Raw genomic sequence first — 22,635 nt, forward strand, 5'->3', positions numbered from 1 at the left:
GTCCCAGCTGGTAGATTCATCAAATTAGTACTTCTCACAAGCATCCTTCACTAGCAGGATCACTGTGAAACTCTGATGGCATGCAAACCTTCATGACGCCACAAAAAAACCTAGGAAAAGTCACAAATACTACTGTTGCATGCTTTTCTTTTCCATGGAGTTGTACTATCATAAAAGGGAATATTAGAATTTCCTGCAATCTATTTGGGTGGTATGTTTCTTCTGATTGCCCCTGTCAGTCCAAACCTGTATTCTGGGGAGGGGGGAAATCCGCAAAAACAGTGAAATTAAGAACTGAAAGGAATATTTAATACTGGCAGAGGGGTGAGATTGTCCAATAGGGGTTTCCATGTTTAAATTCTGCAGTTAAGTTTTAAAGTGAATGCTATTCTTTCAGATGGTGTCATACACCAAGTTTTCAAAGCAGTAAACAAAGTCATAAATTAATATCATTTGACAATACCAGACAATACTGGATATTATTGGGAATAAGGCTCTTGATGGGAATGCTTTCCTACAGGATGATGTTGGCATAGCATTCCAAAACAAAATAAAAACATTAGAGCTGGGAGAAAACATTCTATTCATTCTCAAATAAACTTTAGTATAATTGGTAGGCAGGTTGCACAAACAGCTACTATCAACAGACACAGAAAAACATCTTCTGGCTTGGAGGGTGTATGAAAACCCTCCTGCTTTGCAGTAGCTGCCTATGAAAAAGTCCAGTGATCATTAAATTCAGCAGACCTAAAGGCAAAAGACTGTCCTCGTCATCTGGCAAGGTACATATGGCACATGGCTCCACAAGCTGGTTTGGCAGCTAGAGTAGCTGAGAACTAACTGTGCCATTCTTTTGGCCTAGTAAATATTACAAGAAATGAAATCCACCAGGTAAACTTGACCGGAAATTAGGTGGTCTGGAATGGTCTGAGAAATGTTCCATGGTTGAGAACAAAGTAATACACATGCTCTTCAAATTAAGAGAAATGCTTTCTAACAAGAAAAAAACAATGTATTACCTGACATAAAATGTGGCTGCATGTAGTGAATGAGAAATGTAGACTCTTAAAGTGGTCACAAAGTATGAGTTGCAGATGTCTTCAAAATAAATTTTCTTTAACAATAGTAAAACTTCTTTCAAACCTCATTTGTTAGAAGGAAGCAGATTCATTTATTATAATTGTGTTTATTTCAAACTGAAGAAGTGTTTTCATACAGTTTTAAATATACCAATTTGTTAATTCAGATGCTTTTCATATTATGAAAATGACAGGCAGATTACATAAGTCTTGCCCCTGGTCCCTTCTCTGTGACAAACTTCCTTCTAAGAATTAGTTATGAATTCCAGGAGCTGCAATATAGCAGTAGAGCACCTAAGTATCAGTAGATGAAGGTGCCATCTGTGTGTAGTGGAGATTAAAGACTTTTTTTTAACAATTTTTAAACATTTTTAGCAGTTCACTGAAGTGAATTACCCTTGGTCTTGACTTATCTGTTTACTCTTTATGGCTGGACAACAGAGGAGGTTTAGTAAATGGCAGCTGCAGCCTGATACTTTCCTTCAAGTTCACAGCTACCAGGCTTATGCCTCTTGTTGCAGCCCCCCGGCAAATCCAATTACAGCCAATTGTAGTTCTGTGCAGTTCTTGCAAGCTACGACAAGCCAACAACAGCTTTTCTTACCCTGCCTCTCTGTGAACACCGACAAGCTCTGCTCCTTGGTCTGCTTGGAGCTTATCTAACAAGCTTCAGCTCATCTACTCCGTAAGCAAGTTTTATCAAACTCTCCTCTCTCTTTTTCTTCATCTGAAATATGAAGTCATTGAAGTATTTCTGCCTAATCAATCAATCAGTCATTTTCTATTGTTAAGCTCATGTTTTTCACCTGTCTGTGAAGGGAAGCAGAGCCTTCCAAGGTGGGAAGTCACGCAGCAGCACATAGCACAAGGAACAGTAAGGAGGAAGGTCATCCATTCTTCATTCAGCATCATCATCAAGCTTCACCCAGCTCTACCCCACATCAAGATAAGGTGTGTTGCCCACACCATGCACACACACACACACACACACACACACACACACACAAAAGTATGAGCCTCTCCCATGCACAAGAGTGAGCACCTTCAGCTCCAGAGCCTACGTGCAGAATTTTCTTTGCATGGGAACGGGGCCACCTCGTTTGTTCTGTAGTGCCTGTCGTGGCAAAATCGAGGCTGGTGATAGAACGTGATGGTCTTTTACATATGCCTAGGTGGGAGTTAGTTGTTATGCATATTTTAAGCCTATTATCAAATTTCATAATTTGGCACATTCATTGTGAGCCAAGATTTTTCTTAGATGTGGCTTAGAAGAAAGTGCCAATTAATGCACCTGCACTACAAGAGGAACCAAAAATGCCAGCTTCTGCAGAAGTTCAGTTCACATCATTCTTGTGTGAGGAAAAAGAAACAGAACTCGTAGCTGTTGCTTTTTCCCAGTCCAGCAGTACACCCTGACTGCCGTGTCAGTTGTTCCTGTGCACATCCACTTTTGCATCCTGATCACGTTATTAATTGTGGTTCCAATATACATGACACTTTTAGACAATCTGTGAAGATTTAGTTCAGGCAGAGACATCCTGAAGTGCTACAGTACAACATATGGAAACAACTTTATTTTAAGGCCAAAAAAAGACTGACGGCTGTAATATAGCTGTGCAAAAGAGTGGCTTATATTCCTACACACCTGTAAGTAATATTGTAGGAATGTCATGAAGACATTAGGAAAGAAGTTTATTACTGAAGTTTGGTCAGCTGTTGCATTATAAATGTTTTTATTCAAACATTGTAATTTAGTTCTAACTTTCTTGGAGTTCATTTAAAACACATACTTATTGTTTAAAAGAACAATTGAACTTGCAGTCACATTTGAATGTCTGGGGCTTTTTACTCAAAAGATAGCTCTAACTTAAATTGCCGTGCAGTCAGCCTTTTGTCCCCATAGTGAACAAATGCTGGGCAATAAAATAATTTTTTCTTTGTTTAAAAGAAACTTTCTGCTTTATGCAACAGGATGATTACAGTTGTTTACATGCCTTAAGACAGATTTACAAAAAGAAATTATGAACTAAACCCCTAGGTTTGTGACAGGAGGGGCGGTATTCATAGAATCATAGAATGTTCTCAGTTGGACGGGATCCACAAGGATCATCAAGTCCAACTCCTGTCCCTGTACAGGACAACCCCACAGTTCACACCATGTGTCTGAGGGTGTTGTCCAGTCTCTTCTTGAACACTGTCAGGCTTGGGGCCGTGACACCTTCCTGGGGAGCCTGTTCCAGTGCTCCACCACCCTCTGGGTGAAGAACCTTTTCCTAATGTCCAACCTGAACCTCCCCTGGCACATCTTCCTGCCATTCCCTCGGGTTCTGTCATTGGTCACCAGAAAGAAGAGATCAGCGCCTGTCCTTCCTCCTCCCCTTGTGAGGAAGCTGTAGCCACCATGAGGTCTCTTCTCCAGGCTGAACAAACCAAGTGACTTTAGCGTCTCCTCATACGACTTCCCCTCCAAACCCTTCACCAACTCATGTTTTAGCAACATGCCCCCTGGCAAGTGTTTGTGAGTGAATAAAATCTGGTGCAGTAGGAGACCATATGTACTCCTGACATATGTTGCTGTGGGTGTCATCTTACTGGTCCATGCAAAGCACTGTTGCCCACAGCTAGCAGCAGCTTTTTTTAAAGTTTATTTAATACTTAATAACTTCTTATAAAAATAACCAAAGTTTGTATATAGCAGACTATCAAAGTGATCCTGATATAAGAAGCCTTTTAAAGATGCCTTTGTGTATATATGTATCTATTTCTTGCCATCGCGTGCATCTTGCTCCCTCCTGCTGCATCCCCCTTCTCATAACCATGGTCCTTTTCGGAATGGCAATTCACACTCGTTACTGCCAGCCAAGCTGCCAGTGCTATCATTGAGAGTGTTTTATGGGAGCAAAGTAAGATCAAGCACACATGCAAATATATAGCTAGCAGCCTGGAATATGAGATGAAAAATAAATAATTTTGAGTTGAAATTCAATAAAGGTTGACAGTTTATAGCTGACAAAGTAATTGAAAACTGGATTATAACTAAACCCAGTCGTAAATAATGACCTAGATATTTAGAAAGCACAGGTCAGAATTTTCAGATTAATGTAAATCTGCATTCAGGTACTTGCATGAAAGGTTTGGTTTCAAATTTGAGGAAACAACAGTTCATATGGAAACCCTGTACACTCAGAAAGTCATGGAAGCTGAAGCAGCAGTCAAACCCAAACCACTCTCTAAGACGTCTATGTATGACTTCAGCAATCAAACATTAACCAGCTCTGAAAATACTGCATATTAATTGCATAAATATATCTAACAAAAGAGATTATCTTAGACAATGGAGGATTGCCTGGCTGCTTTTTATTTTTCTGCCTTTTCAGGAGACATACAGAATACTGTAAGACAGGTTACTCTATTCCCTGGAGCCACATGTAGATACTTCAGTTAGTGTAGGTAGTTATTAAAGCAGGAAGAGTGTGAAGTAAATGGATTCCTGAGATGGAAACGTCTAAAAAATGTTGATAGCAAAGTTGTCCCAGACTTTTATTTTAGATCTGGTCATTCTCACTGTAAGTAACCACTACTGTTCAGACACATGAAATGAAATATTTTATGCTATTGTGCATATGTTAATATCTTTGACTGTTCTCTTTCTCTCTTATTTTGCCAGGGCAGGGAAGTAGTGATGATTATAGGCTGTGTGGCACTAAATTGCAACAGATGCAGTTTATTTGCATCTGTTAAAGTTTTGTTTAGGATTCACTGGGAGCTCTGATCATTGCACAGTACTGGAAGGTCAGAGGCACACGCTCCGTGAGTTCAGCCTGTCCCCAGGAATTCAGTGTTATCACCACTTCCTCTGTGCAGCATGAAGTGGGGGGATAAACACTGTTTAAACCCTGCTACAGTGACTTCAGAGCATTGGAAGAAAGAGATTGGACCTGCAAGGAGCTGCTCTCCCATCTCCCCTGTGCCGTAGTGGCCAGGCTGTACAGGCAATGGAAATTTGAAGCTCTGCAGGGTTTGCAGTTCCTGCACCTGGGCAGAGCAATGCTGCAGAAACCTGCAACCTTTCCCATGGGCAGGTGATGCTCACCATGGGACCACCCAAGTCATTGGAGTTTTCTTTCAGGAGAGCTGCACTGGGACCAGATGCCCTCTTGTGTGATACGTGGGCCCAACTTTCTCAGCCGGCAAAGACAGCAAATCCCATGTTTGCTTCTCAGACCCCTCCCCTTGAAGGTTTATGGCTGAGGCTGGCCATTTCTGTCCTAAGATTAGGTTCCTTTCCATCCCTAAGGGAATGAGAATTAGGCCATACCACCAGTGAACAATAAAGCACTGCCTTCAGCATTTCTCCTGTTCCACATGTGAAGGGGAATGGGGTGTTCAGAGATCAAACACGATACCCCCCTGGCCCCCCAAAAAAAGAAAAGTTTGTTAGCTCCAGCTAACAAGCCTATTCATTTGCAAGCATAATTTGAAACAGAAGGGGAAAAAAAAGTCCTGATGTTGATCATATTACAAAAGGACAAAACTGGCAAAGAAAGAAAATTAGTGATATAACAAAGAACGGACAGTTAAAATAAAAATATCTGAAAAAATTACTTTTCACTAGTACAAGTGGGTTTGGCATTAGGCTTGTTTGTGTCAAGCATTTCAGTTAAGAAGGCTGAGTGCTCAGCCTTCAGTACATCAGTATGGAAGTGACCCCCTGATTACAGTTCGTCACACGAAGCCGTCAGGCTGTTAGTCATTTGTTCCATCTCCTCTGTTTAGTTGTTTTTCAAATTTTAATGTTACAACAATAAAAGCGATCTTTTATTTTTCTAGATGCCATTCACTTTGTGGTAATTAAAAAATAACTTGACTACATTTGTTTTCCTTTGTTGTTTTTCTTTTTTTTTTTGTTAAACTATCATTGGTAGGTATTAGACTTAAAACCTTACATCAGGTTGATTATTACATCTGTTTCATATATACAACCAGCAAAAAAGGTGAAAGGAAATAACAGTATTTTGTGCCTATGCACACTTATGAATAGATACAGTAGATTAAAAAGAAAACCCTCAATCAGTTGCCAAAGTTCTCTAGATCAATAATTTGTGAGTGCAAAAGGATTTGCGTATTTGATATAATTATGTAAGTAAAACGTCAGGGTAAGTGTTCTTCGGGTTTTTGTAGTGGGATTGATTTTGTTGTCCTCCATTGTTTTTGAACTGGAATGGCAAATATCAAAGCACGAAGGGTGGAGTTCATACACAAAAACTGATAGAGAATTGCAGCTGCTAAAAGACAAAATCTGTTCCAGCAGTAACTGTACCTCTCTGCCAGAGAAACTCCATGTATGTTAAAACCTTCTGTCTTTCACATATACTTTTAAATTGGATAAAAGAAAACAGAACACAACAAAAACACCCTGTGTAGTCAGAGGCCTCAAGTGACTCCAATTCCAGAGGTGCTGACAGAAAATCCAGCACCATTAACTATGGGAAACCACATCTTAAAGTGGTTTGCTGTTCATTACTTTCCTTCTTTGATTTGCATAGAAAACCTGTGCTGCGGTTTATCACAGAGGTACCATAGCCCAGTTTAGGGTCAGCAAGGCGCACTGGTGGCTCATGGTCTGCTTCATGCACAGCTGAAGGTCTCACATCTTTGACGTTTTGGCACTGTGCTCCTCTGTGCTTAGCAGAACAGCCCTGAGGCTCCTACACAGTAGACATGAGGAGGCTGCATACTGAGAGCCCAGAAGTCTGACAGAGGTGCTCCACTGTGCACAAGATATGAAAATCTGCAGTCTTTTGGGTGACATTTACCCTTTTCCCAGTAAGAGAACACACATCCTTACGCTCACATCTACACAGCCCCTTCCCCTATGTGCCCACTGCCCATCAGCTGCCGCTGAAGTCTGATATCCCTCTCAGACTACAGAACACTAGTTCTTCCATCCTTCAGTCCAAAGAGAGAGTTTCAACACCACAACATTTGCCTCAATTAAATCTCTAACCTCTGTGAAATGCCTCCCTCTCCACCCCCTCTTTTCTGTGTTATTTTGTGCTATTTATGTCTCAGGTAAAGGTGATACATGGCCATCAGGGAATTCTTTCTCAGTTCCAGACCTTTTTACGCTAGTATTTCCAGACGCTGGGACACAGGGTGTTCATCTTGTTTCCTCAGCCATTTCAAGGTTTATTGGCTGCACAGGAGATGAAAGTTGCACAGCAGGTTCTTGGAGTTGAAAGCTATTTGTTTACCCTTTGATCAAAACCTAATACTTTTCTGCCAGATAAAATGTATTGTCAGGCAAATTCTTTGAGCAGGTTTCCATGCAGCAGCTCACACACCAGACTTCGCCCTCCTTCTGGCCCTCTGAAACAGCCAGGCCAGACCCTTCCCCAGCAAGGTATTTTGGCCACTAAGGAGAGCACCACTGTCCTCCAACCCTGTCTCAAACCTAATGATGGCCTGAAAAGGCATTTATCTGCCCCTAGTTTCCTGTTTTTAAGTACTTCGGTGCCCTTGTTTCCTTGCAACCCACTGGGTCACCTTTTTCCATCTGTGTGCTGTACACAGGAGTATTTGAAGAAATGGATCTCTAGGGGAGAAGCATCCCTTTAGTGTGTGGTTTGGGCTTCTGAATGCTGTTCAGTGCTATTTTTGAAGTCTCATGAAAGGAATAGAAGACTCCTGGGACTATAAGGAGTTCTCATTCTGGGTCCTCTTCCATAACAGCAGGTCAATAAATGAAGTTTGTTCTGTATAGAGGAACCACTCCTATCAAAGAGCTCATATTATCCTTCATATGACAGACACTGCATGCTCACAATAAGGTTATGTGCTGAGGGCACAGCATTTAGATGAGTTCAGAATTTATGAACCTCAAAAAATTATGCAGTTGTGCAGCACTGACATGTCACCTTTGCTCTGACAGGCATAATCTGATGACAGTGAAGCATGTGATAAAGATCATTTGCTAATACCAGAATTTATGCTGCCTGCCACAACAACAGTGAGACTTTCAAGAGGTTCCTGAAGAAAAGCTGATTTTCTATCTAGAGTACAAATTATTGCCTATGAATTAGGGAGTTGCCATTCCAAACAGGGTCCAGAGGTTTAGACGTCATAAATGAAATTATCCAAGCTTAGTGATTTGAGGGATTTGGAGTTTAAGAAGCTTTCCCATTTTTTGAATACTTGTAATCAAATGATTGGTTTCACAGACTTGATTAAAATGGTAATGTTTACTCTTTCTAGGACTAATGTTTTCTCCTACATTAGTACCCGGTCAATTTGTTGGTTTATGCACCTGCCTAAATACATTGCAAAGATAATAAATACTTGTGTTTGTCAAGTTAAAAGTTGCTTGTAGTTAATCAGTTGTGCAATTCATACTTTCCTCACAGAAATAAACCCTTATGTGCCAGATTTCCAATATAAGCCAAGATGTGTTTTTTGAATTGAGTACCAGAAGCCGCAAGATCTTCTAGTAGTTCGTTGTCAAATCAGTAAGCTGCCATATGTTTGATGCCACTAGAAACCCATTTCAGCATGTGTGGGAGACAGACCCTCAGAGCTGAGGCAGTAATTCACTTCTGGCTATCAGCAGCAGGTATGGTTGTGTTCCCACCAATAGGGCATCCAGTCTACATGTGCATGCAGGAGAAGGTGTCTCCACATCCTTACCAGATACCCTCATCTGGTGGGATGGGGCCAAACTCTTTTCGGTGGTGCCCAATGATAGGATGAGGGGCAACAGACACAGACTGAAGCAGTGGAGGTTCCATCTGAATATGGGGAGAAACTTCTTTACTTTGAGTGTGCCAGAGCACCGGAACAGGCTGCCCAGAGAGGCTTTGGAGTCTCCTTCTCTGAAGACATTAAAAAACCCCCTGGACACATTCCTGTGTGATCTGCTCTGGATGAGCCTGCGTTAGCAGGTGAGTTGGACTGAATGATCTCCAGAAGTCCATTCCAACCCCAACCATTCTGTGATCTCCCACCAAGACTCCTAACCTCATGTTTTCAGTTCTCTCTCCACCTTCTTCCCACGTCTCACATTTGGGTCCTCCTTAACCCCCTTACCTCCTAATGCAGACCTTATCACACCAGAATCACACTCCCCCTGTCCTCACTCCCACTTTCGCAGGCAGAAGGGGATGGCTCAGGACCGGGTTGGTCTCTGCAGCTGAGCAGGGTGAGTAGCTTTACAAGGGACCAGCCACTTTGCATGCAGACGGATCAGGGAAATGCCTCCATCCAGGTTGTTATCACTCACCAGGAGCTTTGTGAGATGGTAATTATAGCCTGGCTCATCTGAGCTCTTGCACTTTAGGAAAGGTGGTGGCTGTTAATGACCTATCCTCCTTCGAAGTGGCTTGCTGAGCATCAATGATACACAGTGGAGCAGCATCTGAACTCAGTAATTGCTATTTATGTACACAAATAAATGCTCGGAGACCTTTGTGTCAACCTCTGCTTTCAAATCAAGCAGGCAAAATATTGCAATTCTTCTTCATGATAAAGACTTTTAAAAGAACAGAACAGGGCAGGATTTTGGGTTTAGATGCATCAAGTTTCTCTCAGGGACTGCTCATTTTATTTATTTATTTATTTAAGATTTTTTTTCCCCCTGATCTGTATCAGATTCTCTGAGGCAGTGTAAAAGTAATTTTTTCATTCAGAGTCAATCTAATTTTTCCTTTTTCTCACTTTCTTTATCCCCCAGAGGAAAAAAGCAGTCTTCTGGGAGTTACTTCTGCACTACAGTGCTGGTTCATGTCTGTCCACCCTCTCCATAGCATGAGGATGGGTAGCCATTGCACACATGCGGCATGCAAACAATCAGGTACTGCCAGGGTATCACACATACATGTACATTTTTTTTTTCAATTAGCAAACTACAGATTATTTCATCAATGAAACCTTCAGAATTAGTTTTCTTAACAATGTTGACTACCACATACCAGTGTCAACCCTTTTATCACTTTGAAACCAAAGCATATAAAAAGGTGTGATACAGTTTTACTAGGATCTACAAAGTGTTCCCTGTTTTCTCCATAGCTGAACTGAAACCGAATTTTAAAAATAATATGAAGATTTGTGACTTCCTGTACCTTCTGATGAAGTAACCATAATAAGTCCTGTACTGGATGACTTAACAGATGAAAACTGGAGCACAACTGAACAACAGCAGGTCCTAAAATCAGGGGTTCTGATCCATCCCCAAATGTTCAGCATTTTCTCCCTTCGCTGGCAAGGCGAGTTGGAACAAAAAATTGTTTCACTGGAGACAGACTTATTGTTTGAATGCAATAATCATCACTAAAAGACTTCATATGGAGCTTCCAAATGATTCCAAGTCAAAACCAGATGAAACGCATAGAAATTACAGAACACTTACATTCCTTGGTGTTAGGAGGCGCCAACAAGCATGAGTAGCAAACCATCCCATATATGTTTCGAGGTCTGTTTTCCAACATGTAGTAACTGAAGGGCAAGATGAGGCAAAACAGTGTAAATTAATATCCTACAACTGAGCTTGGATCAGCAGCAACCAATTATACTGAGATAAAATCATTTAAAAAGCAACTTTTATAAGCAATTTGATGCAAAGATTATTATATTTTTTTTCCAAACAGTCTGAATAGAGACAGTGTTACTCTTCTTCCTTTCCCCCTACAAGTTAATTAATCAACCATCAAGACTGCATGACAAGAAGTAGTATCATTGCCTAAAACAACATTATTCTCCCTGCTGAGTTCAAGCTGCAGTTTACAGCATGCCCAGAAGTAAGATTTTTCAAAATAAGGGAATGTTATTTTTTGAAGCAGTAATCTTTCAGACAAGACCACCAGTTGGACATGATTGGTTGATTTTCTTCACTAGTGCCATAAGAATAACCTCCTTAACACTAGAGTTAAATCTGAGCCAAATCGGAATAAAAAGCATAGGTAAACACCATCCTTACAGAGAAAGGCAGATGAGGTTTTACAGGGCTGGGGTTTTTTTTACTTCCTTGCTGCATAGTTTATAAATTAGTCCTTGACAGCGGAATTACAGCACGAAGGCAAGGTTTTCATGATTTGAACTTCTGGGCTGCTAATAACGTTAGTGTTGAAATAAGATAATTGGTTATGCAAGAACTGGATCCACAGGTAACCTAATCAGTAAATTACACCAAAATCATACACAGTTGGTGATATGGATATGTCTTTACAAATCACTTGTAAATCACTACAAATTTTAATGAAGAAACTAAAGAATTTATAATCCATTCTGTGTAGACAGGTACTTAACATAACAAACACTTCATGCAACGGGGAATCTGTTTTCTGCTCTTATGTACTTGTCTATGCATGTACAGTAAGCTTTTTCTGTAAAATGTATGCATTGTTAGGAAATCACTCCTGGAGCTGCCTATCAAAATCAGTTGGTCATTAATGAATGACCCAGCCTACAAATAAGGGTTATAGGTCCAGGAAATTGAGTGTGCAGAGATGCAAGTTGGGTACAGGGATCTGAGGTACCTCAGAGAGCACATAAACTAAACATGGTTCCTCCTTTCTTAATGGTTTTAAAAAATTAACCATCACTCTTCCCTTTGAATGTCTCTTGTGGCTCTCTGACACTCTATCCTTCTCTCAGGAGCAAAACTTCATCTTTTCTCTCTTATGGGGGCCTGTGTTACTTTAGCTTATAAAGCAGTTAATAAATAGGCAGGAAATGAATGCCAAACCTTAAAAAAAAAAAAAAAAAAAAAGAGAGAGAGGCAGGCCAGAGATACATAAACATCTATAAAGCAAAATACAAGACAGTTAGGACCCAGTCTAATAGCCACAGTGGTTAGGAAACACAAACAGCCCTTCTGACAGTTAATTAAATCAAGCTGGTGGAATATTTATTGGGTTTTGCCACAATGCAGAATGGTGAAGAATGTGTAAAGAAAACTGAAGAGGATACCCATGACAAGCAACTGTTCACCCAAGTGAGTAGGAAGCTCTGTAGCTGCAAACATTAATGATTCACCCTTATGAAGTTCCAGCAACAGATTTATGTTTCTGCCTGCTTTGCAATGCACCAAATATTACAGGCCGTGTTGGAAATATCTGATCCCCTTATATCGCTAACTATAGAGAAGTGGCCCAGTAATAAAGTAATGAATTTTCATGGTGTTACTCTTCCACTATAAGACTCATTATTTCTCTTTCCTTAGCACCTTCCAGGCTCAGATTTTGAAGTGTTATAGGGAAAATCCAAGAGTAAAGGCTAGACTGAAAAATGGATGTGCTTTCCTGCTTAACACCATGGTGGTTTATCTTGGGCTAACCTTGGTGGTGTCATGACACACTCGGGGACTTTGCCCCAGGTTTAAATCTACCCTGCTGCAGAGACCAGGGCACCTGGGACCAGGGGCTGCTCTGTTCTCAGCTGGGAACAGTCTGCAGAGACACAACAGGGAGGTGATGAGCACAGAGGTGGAGGCATCCTCTGCCTTATCCAGAACTGCAGGGGGTACATTATTTTGTTAGAAATTAACTGGCTACACCTTTTCATTCAGAAAACAGAGGAAAAAGCTCATTCCTTTTCTCAAAACATGAGAGGAGAGGAGAGGAGAGGAGAGGAGAGGAGAGGAGAGGAGAGGAGAGGAGAGGAGAGGAGAGGAGAGGAGAGGAGAGGAGAGGAGAGGAGAGGAGAGGAGAGGAGAGGAGAGGAGAGGAGAGGAGAGGAGAGGAGCTGCATTTGCTGCAGCTATGGATGAACACTTGAAAAGGGGAAGCACTAGTAGTGGAGCCATCTCTGGCTACATTTTAGAAAAAAAGGAACTCTTTGCAATTCCATCTTGTGAGGTGACCAGGGACTTACTCAGAGCTGAAAGTAGGTGCTGGGTCAGCATGAGGGATATGTATCATATACACTGGGCCTGTTCTTACTCCTCTGTGGGTTTCCACTTAGGGCTGCTACTGAAGATAGGCTAGAGGGACTCTTGCTCTGACCCTCTGTGGCTGTTCCTAGTTGGTTGTGATCTGAGTCACACTCCATAAACACCTAGTGGATCACCTCATTGAGGGAAATACTCTGAGTTGCACCTACTTTCCACATTCTTGATCTGTCCTGTTTACTGTGATGGAAGAGCTTCTGAGCAGGAGCAGAGGATGAAGCCTGCAATATCCCAGAACATTATGTCTAAGTATCTCCAAAGTCCACTGGCAGCTGAACTTTGGTTTTGAGGATCACAGTTTCAGAGCTAAGACTTTAAACTCCCCCACGGTGACAGTCTTGCAACCTTTTTGAGAGCTTGACAGATACTGTTATTCCTATTTATATGAAAGAGAACTTGGACACAGAGAAACACTGGGTGACCCATGCTCTTGTACAAAAAGTCTCGTTCTTCCCTAAGACAAATCATCAATAATAACGAAAAAAAAAAAGAAGGAAAAACATATAATTATCCAGCACATTTTTTAAGGCAGTTGTAGTGACTGGGAAAAGGCTGCCAGTTCAGTGGTGTTTTCTCTAAAATCTTTTGGTCAGGATGTGCCACACACTCATCTTTTCCTCAGGATGCTTTACTGAGCTGGTCAGGGATGTAAGGGATGAGATGCCCCTAAATATAAATGGCAGTATGTGAGCTGTTGCTTTGGGAAGGTCTGCGGTGCATTACAGAAGAATAGTCCTCTGAAAATGCAGACTTTAATTTTTCACTCCCATTGAGGCCACTCACCCATACCTGGCTGACCCTGTGCCACCAGGGCCAAGTGGAAGGGTGACCGGTTGGTTAGCGCTGCTCACCAGCTCTCTCCTCTCTTTAATTTTTCACTCCCATTGAGGCCACTCACCCATACCTGGCTGACCCTGTGCCACCAGGGCCAAGTGGAAGGGTGGCCGGTTGGTTAGCACTGCTCACCAGCTCTCTCCTCTGACACAAAGGCTCTGCATTTCCCCACCATCACACAGGAGCACCCTCTGGGGTCTCTAAGTTGCATGAGTCACCAAGTTAGCCTCAGAGCTTGTTTTAGCCCATATTTAATTTATCTTAAAAATTTCATTTCTTCAAGCTTGGAGTGAGAGGGTGTTTTCCCATATCTGCTGACCTTGCCAAACTATCCCAGGATGTGAGAGTCACACATGGAGCAGCTCACAGCCAGACTCCAGCAGGCCAGTTTCTGCTACAGGTTACACCTGTGCAAACACAGTGTTTTGAGATTACTCCCCAAGCACCAGCTGTGCAAGCTGATTATTTTCACCTAGCACTCCGCTCACACCTGGGTGACCTCATTAGTCCTGACAAAAAATTGCAAAACAGTAACTGTGGCCACTATTTAACTTTCTTGCTCTTTATGATGCATGAGGGGAAGTCAAGAGGGAGCTCCTTTCAAATCATGTCATCAGTTTGCTTGGCTGGCAGCTAGACAAGTCCTTCCTTTTATTTGTAAACTGTGAAAATTTCACACAGGCTAACTGATAGAATAAACCTGGAAGCTTGTGGGGCCTCTTTAACAGGGTTTCCTGCACTCTAAGTAGTGTGGGTTATATTGCATCTGCAAACTGCACAAAAGCCAAATGTCAGCAGGAATTAGGTTTCTAAACCAAAGAGGCACACTAGCAGAAACTGAAAAGGTATGTAAGGTGAGGTTATGTTTTAGAGTGTTTACCCACCCTACAAAGAAAATGTTGAGAAAGCAAGTGTATTTTTGGGTTTCCAGACTTCAAAAGGCAATATAGTCAATAATATATTGTTAACGTATTCAATGTAGAAACTGCTTTCTCACTATTACTGTCAGAATTATACTGAGTGTAGGAGCCCATTAAAAAGATAGACTTAATAAATAGCATCTATTTAGCCCCTTCAACTGGCTCTGGAAATTATTTTGACTCTGAATAACAGCACACACAACACATTAGCAGCTCCTTAGACCCCTTTTTGTAGGATAGAAAGGACCCTGAGGGACTAAAACGCCTTGGCAAATCTCACCTAACAGCTATGTTAGCTAATGCTGTCAACTGCTGAAAAATTTGCCAGCTGGTCACATCTGGAGAGGAGACATTATGTGTTCCTAGATATGCTGTAGTGGGAGCATGGACCCTACACGGTGTCCAAGGCATCCTCATGGAGCTCATTCATATGACGCAGGACTGACAAGGTGGTCTTCTGAAGCTGCAGCTGGAGCCCAAGCGGGATTTCTTACAGCATCTAAAATGTCCCTGTAGACTCGTGCTTGGGTACATGAGCTGTTCCCTTTCCACTTCTAATGAAAGGAGAATCTGCGGTTTTTTCTGGTGTTCCCAACAGTTGCTTCTTCAGTGAGATTTCAGTAAGATTAACATCTTCTGATTTACTAAATTCACTTATGCTTTTGAAACATTTAAATGTATTGATATAGCAGAGACTGAAAAACATAATTCACCAGCATTGTACCTACAGTCAGCTAGGACCTGAAGAGAGATTGTCAGAGATTTTCACATTAAAAAATGATTTTGCAGTTCCTTGGGTCTGCGGTTAAATCCTTACCCGGGAAGACATGGCCCACACTCTGCATCATTCTCCTGATCACCAGGTGTCATGACTGTGGCTCGAAAAAAACCCTCACAGTCTTTGTGCCGTCTGCATATCTGGTAACCTCCTCTGGAAAACTTCTCTGAAGGACAGGGGATGCAGCCATAGTCCTCATCTTTGGTGCCATATCCGCATGTCTGCAAGAACAATAAGTCACTGAAAAACAGGCTCACCCTGCACCCCGGCTTCTAGCTAAAGGGAGTATTCATAGCGTGTCCCGTTGGCTTTGTATCACAATGTCATACCACAGGAAAACAATTTGTTGTTTGGTCGCTTAGTGGCTGTCCTAAAAAGGCCATGGAGGGCTATAAGGAGGGAAAATGGGAACCAGAGCATCAGACTCCTTGAAAGTGGCCCCCCATAGCTATTTATATCTTATTCGAGCAAGTCATGGAAGTGAATTCCAGCTGCTGCTCACATAGAAAGTGAACTGAACACTGAAAAGAAGATTATAGGGGAAATACAGCTGCAGCAGGGACATCAGCAATCTTGCTTTCATGCTAGGAGAGGCCAGAGGTAACATCACAAAAAGCAATGTTTGTGTGAGATTTCGTAACTCCTGAACTCACATGTCCCAGTGGAACATTACATTTAGATTAAATAAAACTAAACCAAACTGGTTATTATTCAAACAAACTTGTTCAGGACTACCAACTGTGTGAAATTCTTGCAATAGGATGTTTATGCCGTTAAAACCAAACAGGATTTCAGTAATTTATTTTTTAATAAGCAACAATTATCTGCTGTAAATCAAATGGTTACTTAGGAACCATAATTTAAAACGTTGAAGAAACATCCAAGTTTCTCTAGTGCCAAAATATCTTAGTGAGAACGCAAAATTAAATTATTGGTGTGAGGGGCCAGTGAGCATGCCAGACTAACTGATTTATCACACCGCGCCAGAACAAGAGCGTCATATATTAAATAACTATTGAGATGAGCAGAGGCTGTGTGTGAAACTTCTACATTACAACTTTTACATTATCACTTCTAACAGGCTGCTCTTGGGATATGGTACACCGGTGTGCACACACGTGGTGCTTCGCTACCACAGCACCCTCCTGATTAAGCATCTCTGTCCTTACCCATTTTCTCTCCTATCCATATATTACTGCCATGTAACAAAGCTTTCTTGTGTGTGTGTGTGTGTTTGGTGCTTGATGTGTGTCCCCCTGCCATCAGAGGAAGCTGAAATTACCATGTAAGGCTCTTCTCCCGGCTCGCACTTGGGGCAGTCGTGGCACATGCCGGTGGTCTGGTTGTAGTATTCGTTTTCGCCGCAGTTGGAGTATTCAGCACTGGCGGAGTACACCAGGGAGACCTGTCACCAGAGAGCGTCCCAGAGCACTGTCACTTCCACTGCCTTCGTCCCCCATGCCTCATCTCCTCCCCTTTCCCGGCTCAGAAGGTGGCAGGGCCAGCATTGCAGCATGAAATGCCCGTAAAGCTCAGAAAGAGAAGTGGTGCCACTACATGGGATGGAGGTGCATATGGTTTTCAGCAACCTGGTTCTGCTAAGAGTTTCTCAGAGCACTGATGTTCATGCTTGTTGGCACAGCTGCTCCTCAAAATACTGAATGTGTAATTCCTGACCTATTAATTCTCACTCTTTCTTGTGCAGTAAATGCCTGAGTTTGCACCTCCAGCCCTTCCAGCTCTAACGAGACTTCATAAATGTGACTGCAAGGGACAATTATAACAACCTGAGATAATGAGCTGCCTCGGGCCTCAACCATGATAAAGCTGTAGTTTCATGTGACACCGAGACTAATTTGCTCTTCCAGTGCTTTCTGTCGCTCCTCCTCCCTGGGTCCTTCTCCTTCCCCCTCCTGCCTGGAGGCCTCAGTCCAAGCAGCACATGCCTGGGTGTCTTATTGAATGGAAATGGATCACTGCATTGGTCTTCAATCCCTAAGTCATCCATAGCTGTACCATGACAATTCACAGATGTTTGCAAAGACCCAAGCAGAACCCAGTTATCTTTGCATGCTGGAGAGACCTGTACGTACATGAATACCTACCACCAGAAAAGGGAAGACATGAGTCCATTTACATTCACCCAGGTGAGCCATGCTCTCTTGATATTTTACCTGAAAAGACAGAATCGGAGATTGTTTATGAACATGAGTAAATATTTGTGTGTGTCGCCAAAATAAGAACAGAAGGGCTCATAAGCAGAACAAAGGTTACAAGGGAGCGATGCCCGGAGGTCTAAACAGAGAGAAGGGGAGATGTGCAAGTGTGCTCACACACCTGCTACACACCCTCACTGCACACCTCTTTCCTCTCTTTGGGAAGACCGACGGCATAGGGAGCCTGGTCTTGCAACCTTTATAAAAATCTGTGAAAGACGAGGAACCAAGTCTGAGCCCCGGCACTTCTTGGCTTGCTGAGAAATTCTCCAGCTGAGGAACCGAGGGCTACGTCTTGACTGTGAGCAAAAGAGGAATGGGGATCAGTAGGCTGGCTTGTGTCCCCACCGCTTAGTGCTAGACCCTGCTCGATTGCGTTTGTCTAGGAAAGATCTAGATGGAGCAGCTAAAAGCAGAGCCAGGGAGTGAACCAGCAGCAAGCAGCATGTGCAGCTGGCATTTTGGGGCCGCACTTTCCTCACCGGCTCCTGCAGATCCACCAAGAAAGCCCTGAGCTGCCTTTGGTCAGAAGTGTGGGCTGCTTTTTTGTTCTTGATAAGCAAACTTTAGATTTAAGAACTCAAGGAAGAAGCCAAACTTTATATTTGAAGTGCTATTACAATAGTTGGGGATAATAAAAGCTGCAATCTCTATTATAAACAAGCGTGCTAATTTATTTCATTTTTTCAAATAAATAAGAGCTAATGTTACATATTCATGTACTGTATTTCTTTCTAAGGGGAAATAAGAGACAGGAAAAGGAGGCACAAATTGTTTCATTAGCATGATACAACATATTTCATGGTATTGTTACAGCACATAAACTGCCCTAGGGATTTTACAGCTTCAAATTACAAATGTTTGAGATACAGTTGCAACACTTTGGTCCTAGCAGATGTAAACTACTCTTTAAATTTTCCAGATCTCAGACATTGCAAGACTTTTGGTATCCTAGAAGAATACAATTACTGCTTTGTGCCACATTCGAGCATAAAACCTACATGAGAGCAGCACTCTAGTATTTGAGATAGCCACTAACATTTACATTTTTAAACACTGAGTAGATTAAGCAAAGATTATATCACTCAAGCATCAAGCTGTGAACTTGCTTTATATGTTCCTTCCAGCAATTGGGCTAGCTGAGACAGGCAACTTAGGTGGGTGGGTGGACAACCTGAATTATGAGTATATTCGTTTCTGCAGGAAATTGAGCTTTGAAACCTAGAAACAAAAGAGAATCAGAGATAAATTGTCCTAAATCTGGAGGTAAGAGATGGAAAATAGTCATGCAATTGTATAAACTGTCAAACATTTAAGTTGGACAAAGGCTCTGGCTATGACAGTACAGTTACTTGGAAAAGTTCCGAGGATGTAAAGTCTTACTGCATATGTCTGTTAAACTGAACCCTAATTATAAGGGAGCTTGTTAGATTTTAAATATGAATATTATTAAGGCTGTGTCCCTACTGATACAGCAAAATGATTGTATTTATTATAAATTGAGTCTGAGGCTGCTCAGGAACAAAAATTTCTCTGGTAAAGTCTGAATCTGTAGCTTTACAGTAACAATACGTCTTACAGTAAAAACATGTTTCAGTTGCTTTCAAGCCACCCAGATGTTTGCTGTTTGAGGTACTTATATGCAATCATAGCCAGATTTAAAAAATGGAAATGAAGAAGTGTAGCCCATTAATGTATAGCACAATATTATCCATCCATTTGGCATTTATTTACATAAAATGTTGAAAATCTCAACATACGTAGAATATTTTTCTGTCTCTCAGTATAAATAAGCATGTGGGGCTATGTTTTGTATGTAAACATGGATTTTTTTTCCCCTGCATTCCATCATTATACATAGCAATATGTCAAGCATATGGAAAATACTTCTTTAACTGGAAAAAGCCAGTTCAAAGTGCTGAATACAGCCAGATTAGAACTCTAGGGGGGACTTTAGCCACAAACTGGAATACCAAAAAGCTAAATTAAATTTTAATTATTCTTCCCCCCTATTCTAGTACACTGCTCTAAACTGGAAGTGTTATTTTCTGGTTTGGGGAGTTTTTTTTTCCCCCTCCTTTGGAGTTAAAAACCCAAATGCTTACTTTATTTTTATAAAGATGCATGAGGTTGCTGGTAGTAGGGCCATACGTAGCTCCTCAGCTGGAATGATACCTGATGGTATCTACCGTGACATGTCAGGCTGCTCTTGTGCTTGCTGCCAATTTTCAAGCATATTAACTTACACCTATACTGCACTATCTGTTACTCGTTAATCCCATCCACACAACAAGGAATCTTCTAGTGCTAAGGTTGCTTTTGTCCGTGAAGACACACAAAGCTTGGATGGTGAGCCTGCATCTGCCAAGAAGCAGGAAAAAGAGTGACCAGTTGTTATGGTGCCTAATCAATGAAAGTCATTAGTTCTTAATGAGTCAACAGATGCTGCACTGTTCCTTCACATTCTGCTGTGCTTTGACTAAAGCAAATGTCTCTGGTGGGATGGCAGGCAAAGACGAGCAGGAGGGGATGAAGATGTGTTTTCACTGGGACCACACGATCGCTCCTCGGCGATTTGGGGTCTTCGGCAGCTGATCTGCTGAGCCCTCTGCAGACCCTGATCGGTGCTTTTGTTTTCAGGCTGTATGGGTGTCTCCACGGAGGAGGTGTAAAACACAGACTTGTGTCTTTGTGGATCAGGTGTGCAATACGCAACAAGCCTCGTCATGACTAGAGGGGGTTGCTAATTACAGCCATATTTGCCTTTCGGGGCATATTCGTTAATAGCTGTTAAGAATATACACATAAGCTGACAGGAAAAGGAAGACTATTTTCCCAGTGGCAACCACAGCAAGAAATGCTAGAGACTCCTTGTCTCAGCTTCTCCCCTGTAGACTGCAAGGCACAAATTTGGCCCAGGGGAATAGGAAAAGAGACGCCTGGAACCCAGTTGCTCAAATATTTCCCCTCCCAGGTGGAAGGCCCTTTTATATCGTCTTTGTACCTGATACAAACAAATCAATGAAAAAATCCCTGAAGAGATAATGCCTAGTTCATGCTATCCAAAGGAGAATAAACATCTTTCGCAGTAGTCAGCTTTTGAGTTTGATAGTTTACTTAGATGCTTAGGTAGCACTGCCACAATGTTTACAGTACCTACGAGTAAATGGAGTAAATATAGTGAAAGTGCAAATCGTGAGGTTATCACAGCTGGTGGTCTAAGCTAAAACTTACAGCTTTCAATGGATGATCTTAGCTGTTATTTTAATTCTGTGGATTCAATAATTAACACAGTGCAAAAGCTAATTTCCTACCATAGACCTTTTTATTCTTAAAAATATGGTTGAAAACAGGAGGAAAACAAACTCATGGACTGAAATACAGAAAAATGTGTTTCTTAATATTGTAGAGAGGAGGGGTTTTGGGGTGTCTCTGCACTTCTTTAGTTTCATCACTGAGGTAGATATACTTCAAGGATACAAGACTACTTTGGAAGAGGGAAAAGGACAACTGCTCTCTCAGATAACTTCACTGCTTTGATATTTCTGTATGCATTTCTATTCTGGCATTTTCTAAGAAGCAGTTTGGTTAGCAGGTCTGTGATTATGAATGTAATTCCTGAGTAGCTGGCAAATTGGTATCAATCACAAATCCATATCCAAGATCTCCACAACTAGCAGCAACAGCAATGGACAGCTGAATGCGAGACAAAAAGGCTTCATATAAATAAATGTGGGCAGGTTGTATGTACTTCACAAGTGCCACCAAAAAAACCTTTAGTATTATGAGAGGAACCTCGCAACTGGCCTTTTCCACAGATTATTACAGTTTTTGTGTGTGGGCTCTTTTCCACAGATTATTACAGTTTTTGTGTGGGGGCTCAGTAGATAATCTCTGCATGTTCCTGATGCTGCTAAATCCTTTTTAGCTGTGATAAGCATATAATCCTCACTGCAGGGCCTCACGGGCTTCAGAGTTCAGCAGCAGAGTTCAGTCTGACTCCAGCCTTATGTGAAAAGATGGGGTCTGAGTTTTTGTTTCAGGAGGAAACAGGGTTCCCTGAGCCCACCACCAAACGACAATGAGAGAAAAAAATTAGAGAAGTAATAGCAAATGGAAACATAGGGAGGATGAAGAAAACTATCTGTAGCCTTGGTTACAGTTTGTATTGTTGAGAAAAAATATTACGAAGAATAATATTACATTTGTAGGACAACACAAACCACACTGTTCCTCACATCTATTTTTTAGTGCTTTGACCTCAGAAATACGCCTTAAAAATTACCTCAGAGAGAGATGTAAAAAGTGTTAAAATGATGTATCTCTCTTCCTTTTACCTGAAACATCAAAAGTAAGTGAGAACAGCTCAAGCTACACATGAAACTTTAATTGACTCTGTGATCTGTCAACTCTGTCACAAAAATAATTCATTGTTCAGACACAGAAACAAGATTTTTCTAGTGGGAGCTGTGTTGACGAGAGGGGACATAAAAGACTCTTTAATTTGGGGGCACTGTGTGCTGAGGACGTGGGGGCAATCAAGTCTAATGAGGGTTATCTGTCTCTTACAGACTCACTTATCTGGAAGATTCATCTGGATGTCTGTATTCAAGCCTGATTTCTCATCTTACATACAGGCACGTGTTGGCTCTTATGTAGATAGGCCACCAGCTTTCTGAAAAGATTTTCAGGAAAATAAAAAAAAGGATATCACAAGGTAGGAAAAAGGCAAGAAAGAAGGAAAGACTCTTTTCAGCGAACTTTGCATGGCTGCTATATGCTCCTGAAGAAACAAGGGCACTAATGAGGTATGGGGGCTGAGGGGACCCTGGGGTCACCCTGCCTGGCCCCAGGGCACCCACAGCTGCTT

The 22,635-nt window shown here is 41.7% G+C and overlaps 1 protein-coding gene across 2 annotated transcripts in view; it reads right to left on the reverse strand.

Annotated features, from left to right (window-relative positions):
• The window catches only part of EDAR (ectodysplasin A receptor), a gene marked incomplete at both ends in the record, with an annotated part of 64,612 nt that overhangs the window by 8,029 nt on the left and 33,948 nt on the right, over positions 1-22,635 (reverse strand). Inside the window, 4 exons of one of the 2 annotated variants that reach the window (XM_082053474.1) lie at positions 10,480-10,565; positions 15,589-15,770; positions 16,832-16,954; positions 17,655-17,723. In XM_082053474.1, the coding sequence (XP_081909600.1) occupies positions 10,480-10,565; positions 15,589-15,770; positions 16,832-16,954; positions 17,655-17,723 (460 nt within the window). Of the gene's footprint in view, positions 1-10,479; positions 10,566-15,588; positions 15,771-16,831; positions 16,955-17,654; positions 17,724-22,635 lie in introns of those variants that run through there. The other variant, XM_082053475.1, reaches the window with a different exon arrangement.

This window comes from Streptopelia decaocto (assembly GCF_964273445.1).
Source record: "Streptopelia decaocto genome assembly, chromosome: 1".
In the NCBI taxonomy this organism is placed as follows: Eukaryota; Metazoa; Chordata; class Aves; order Columbiformes; family Columbidae; genus Streptopelia; species Streptopelia decaocto.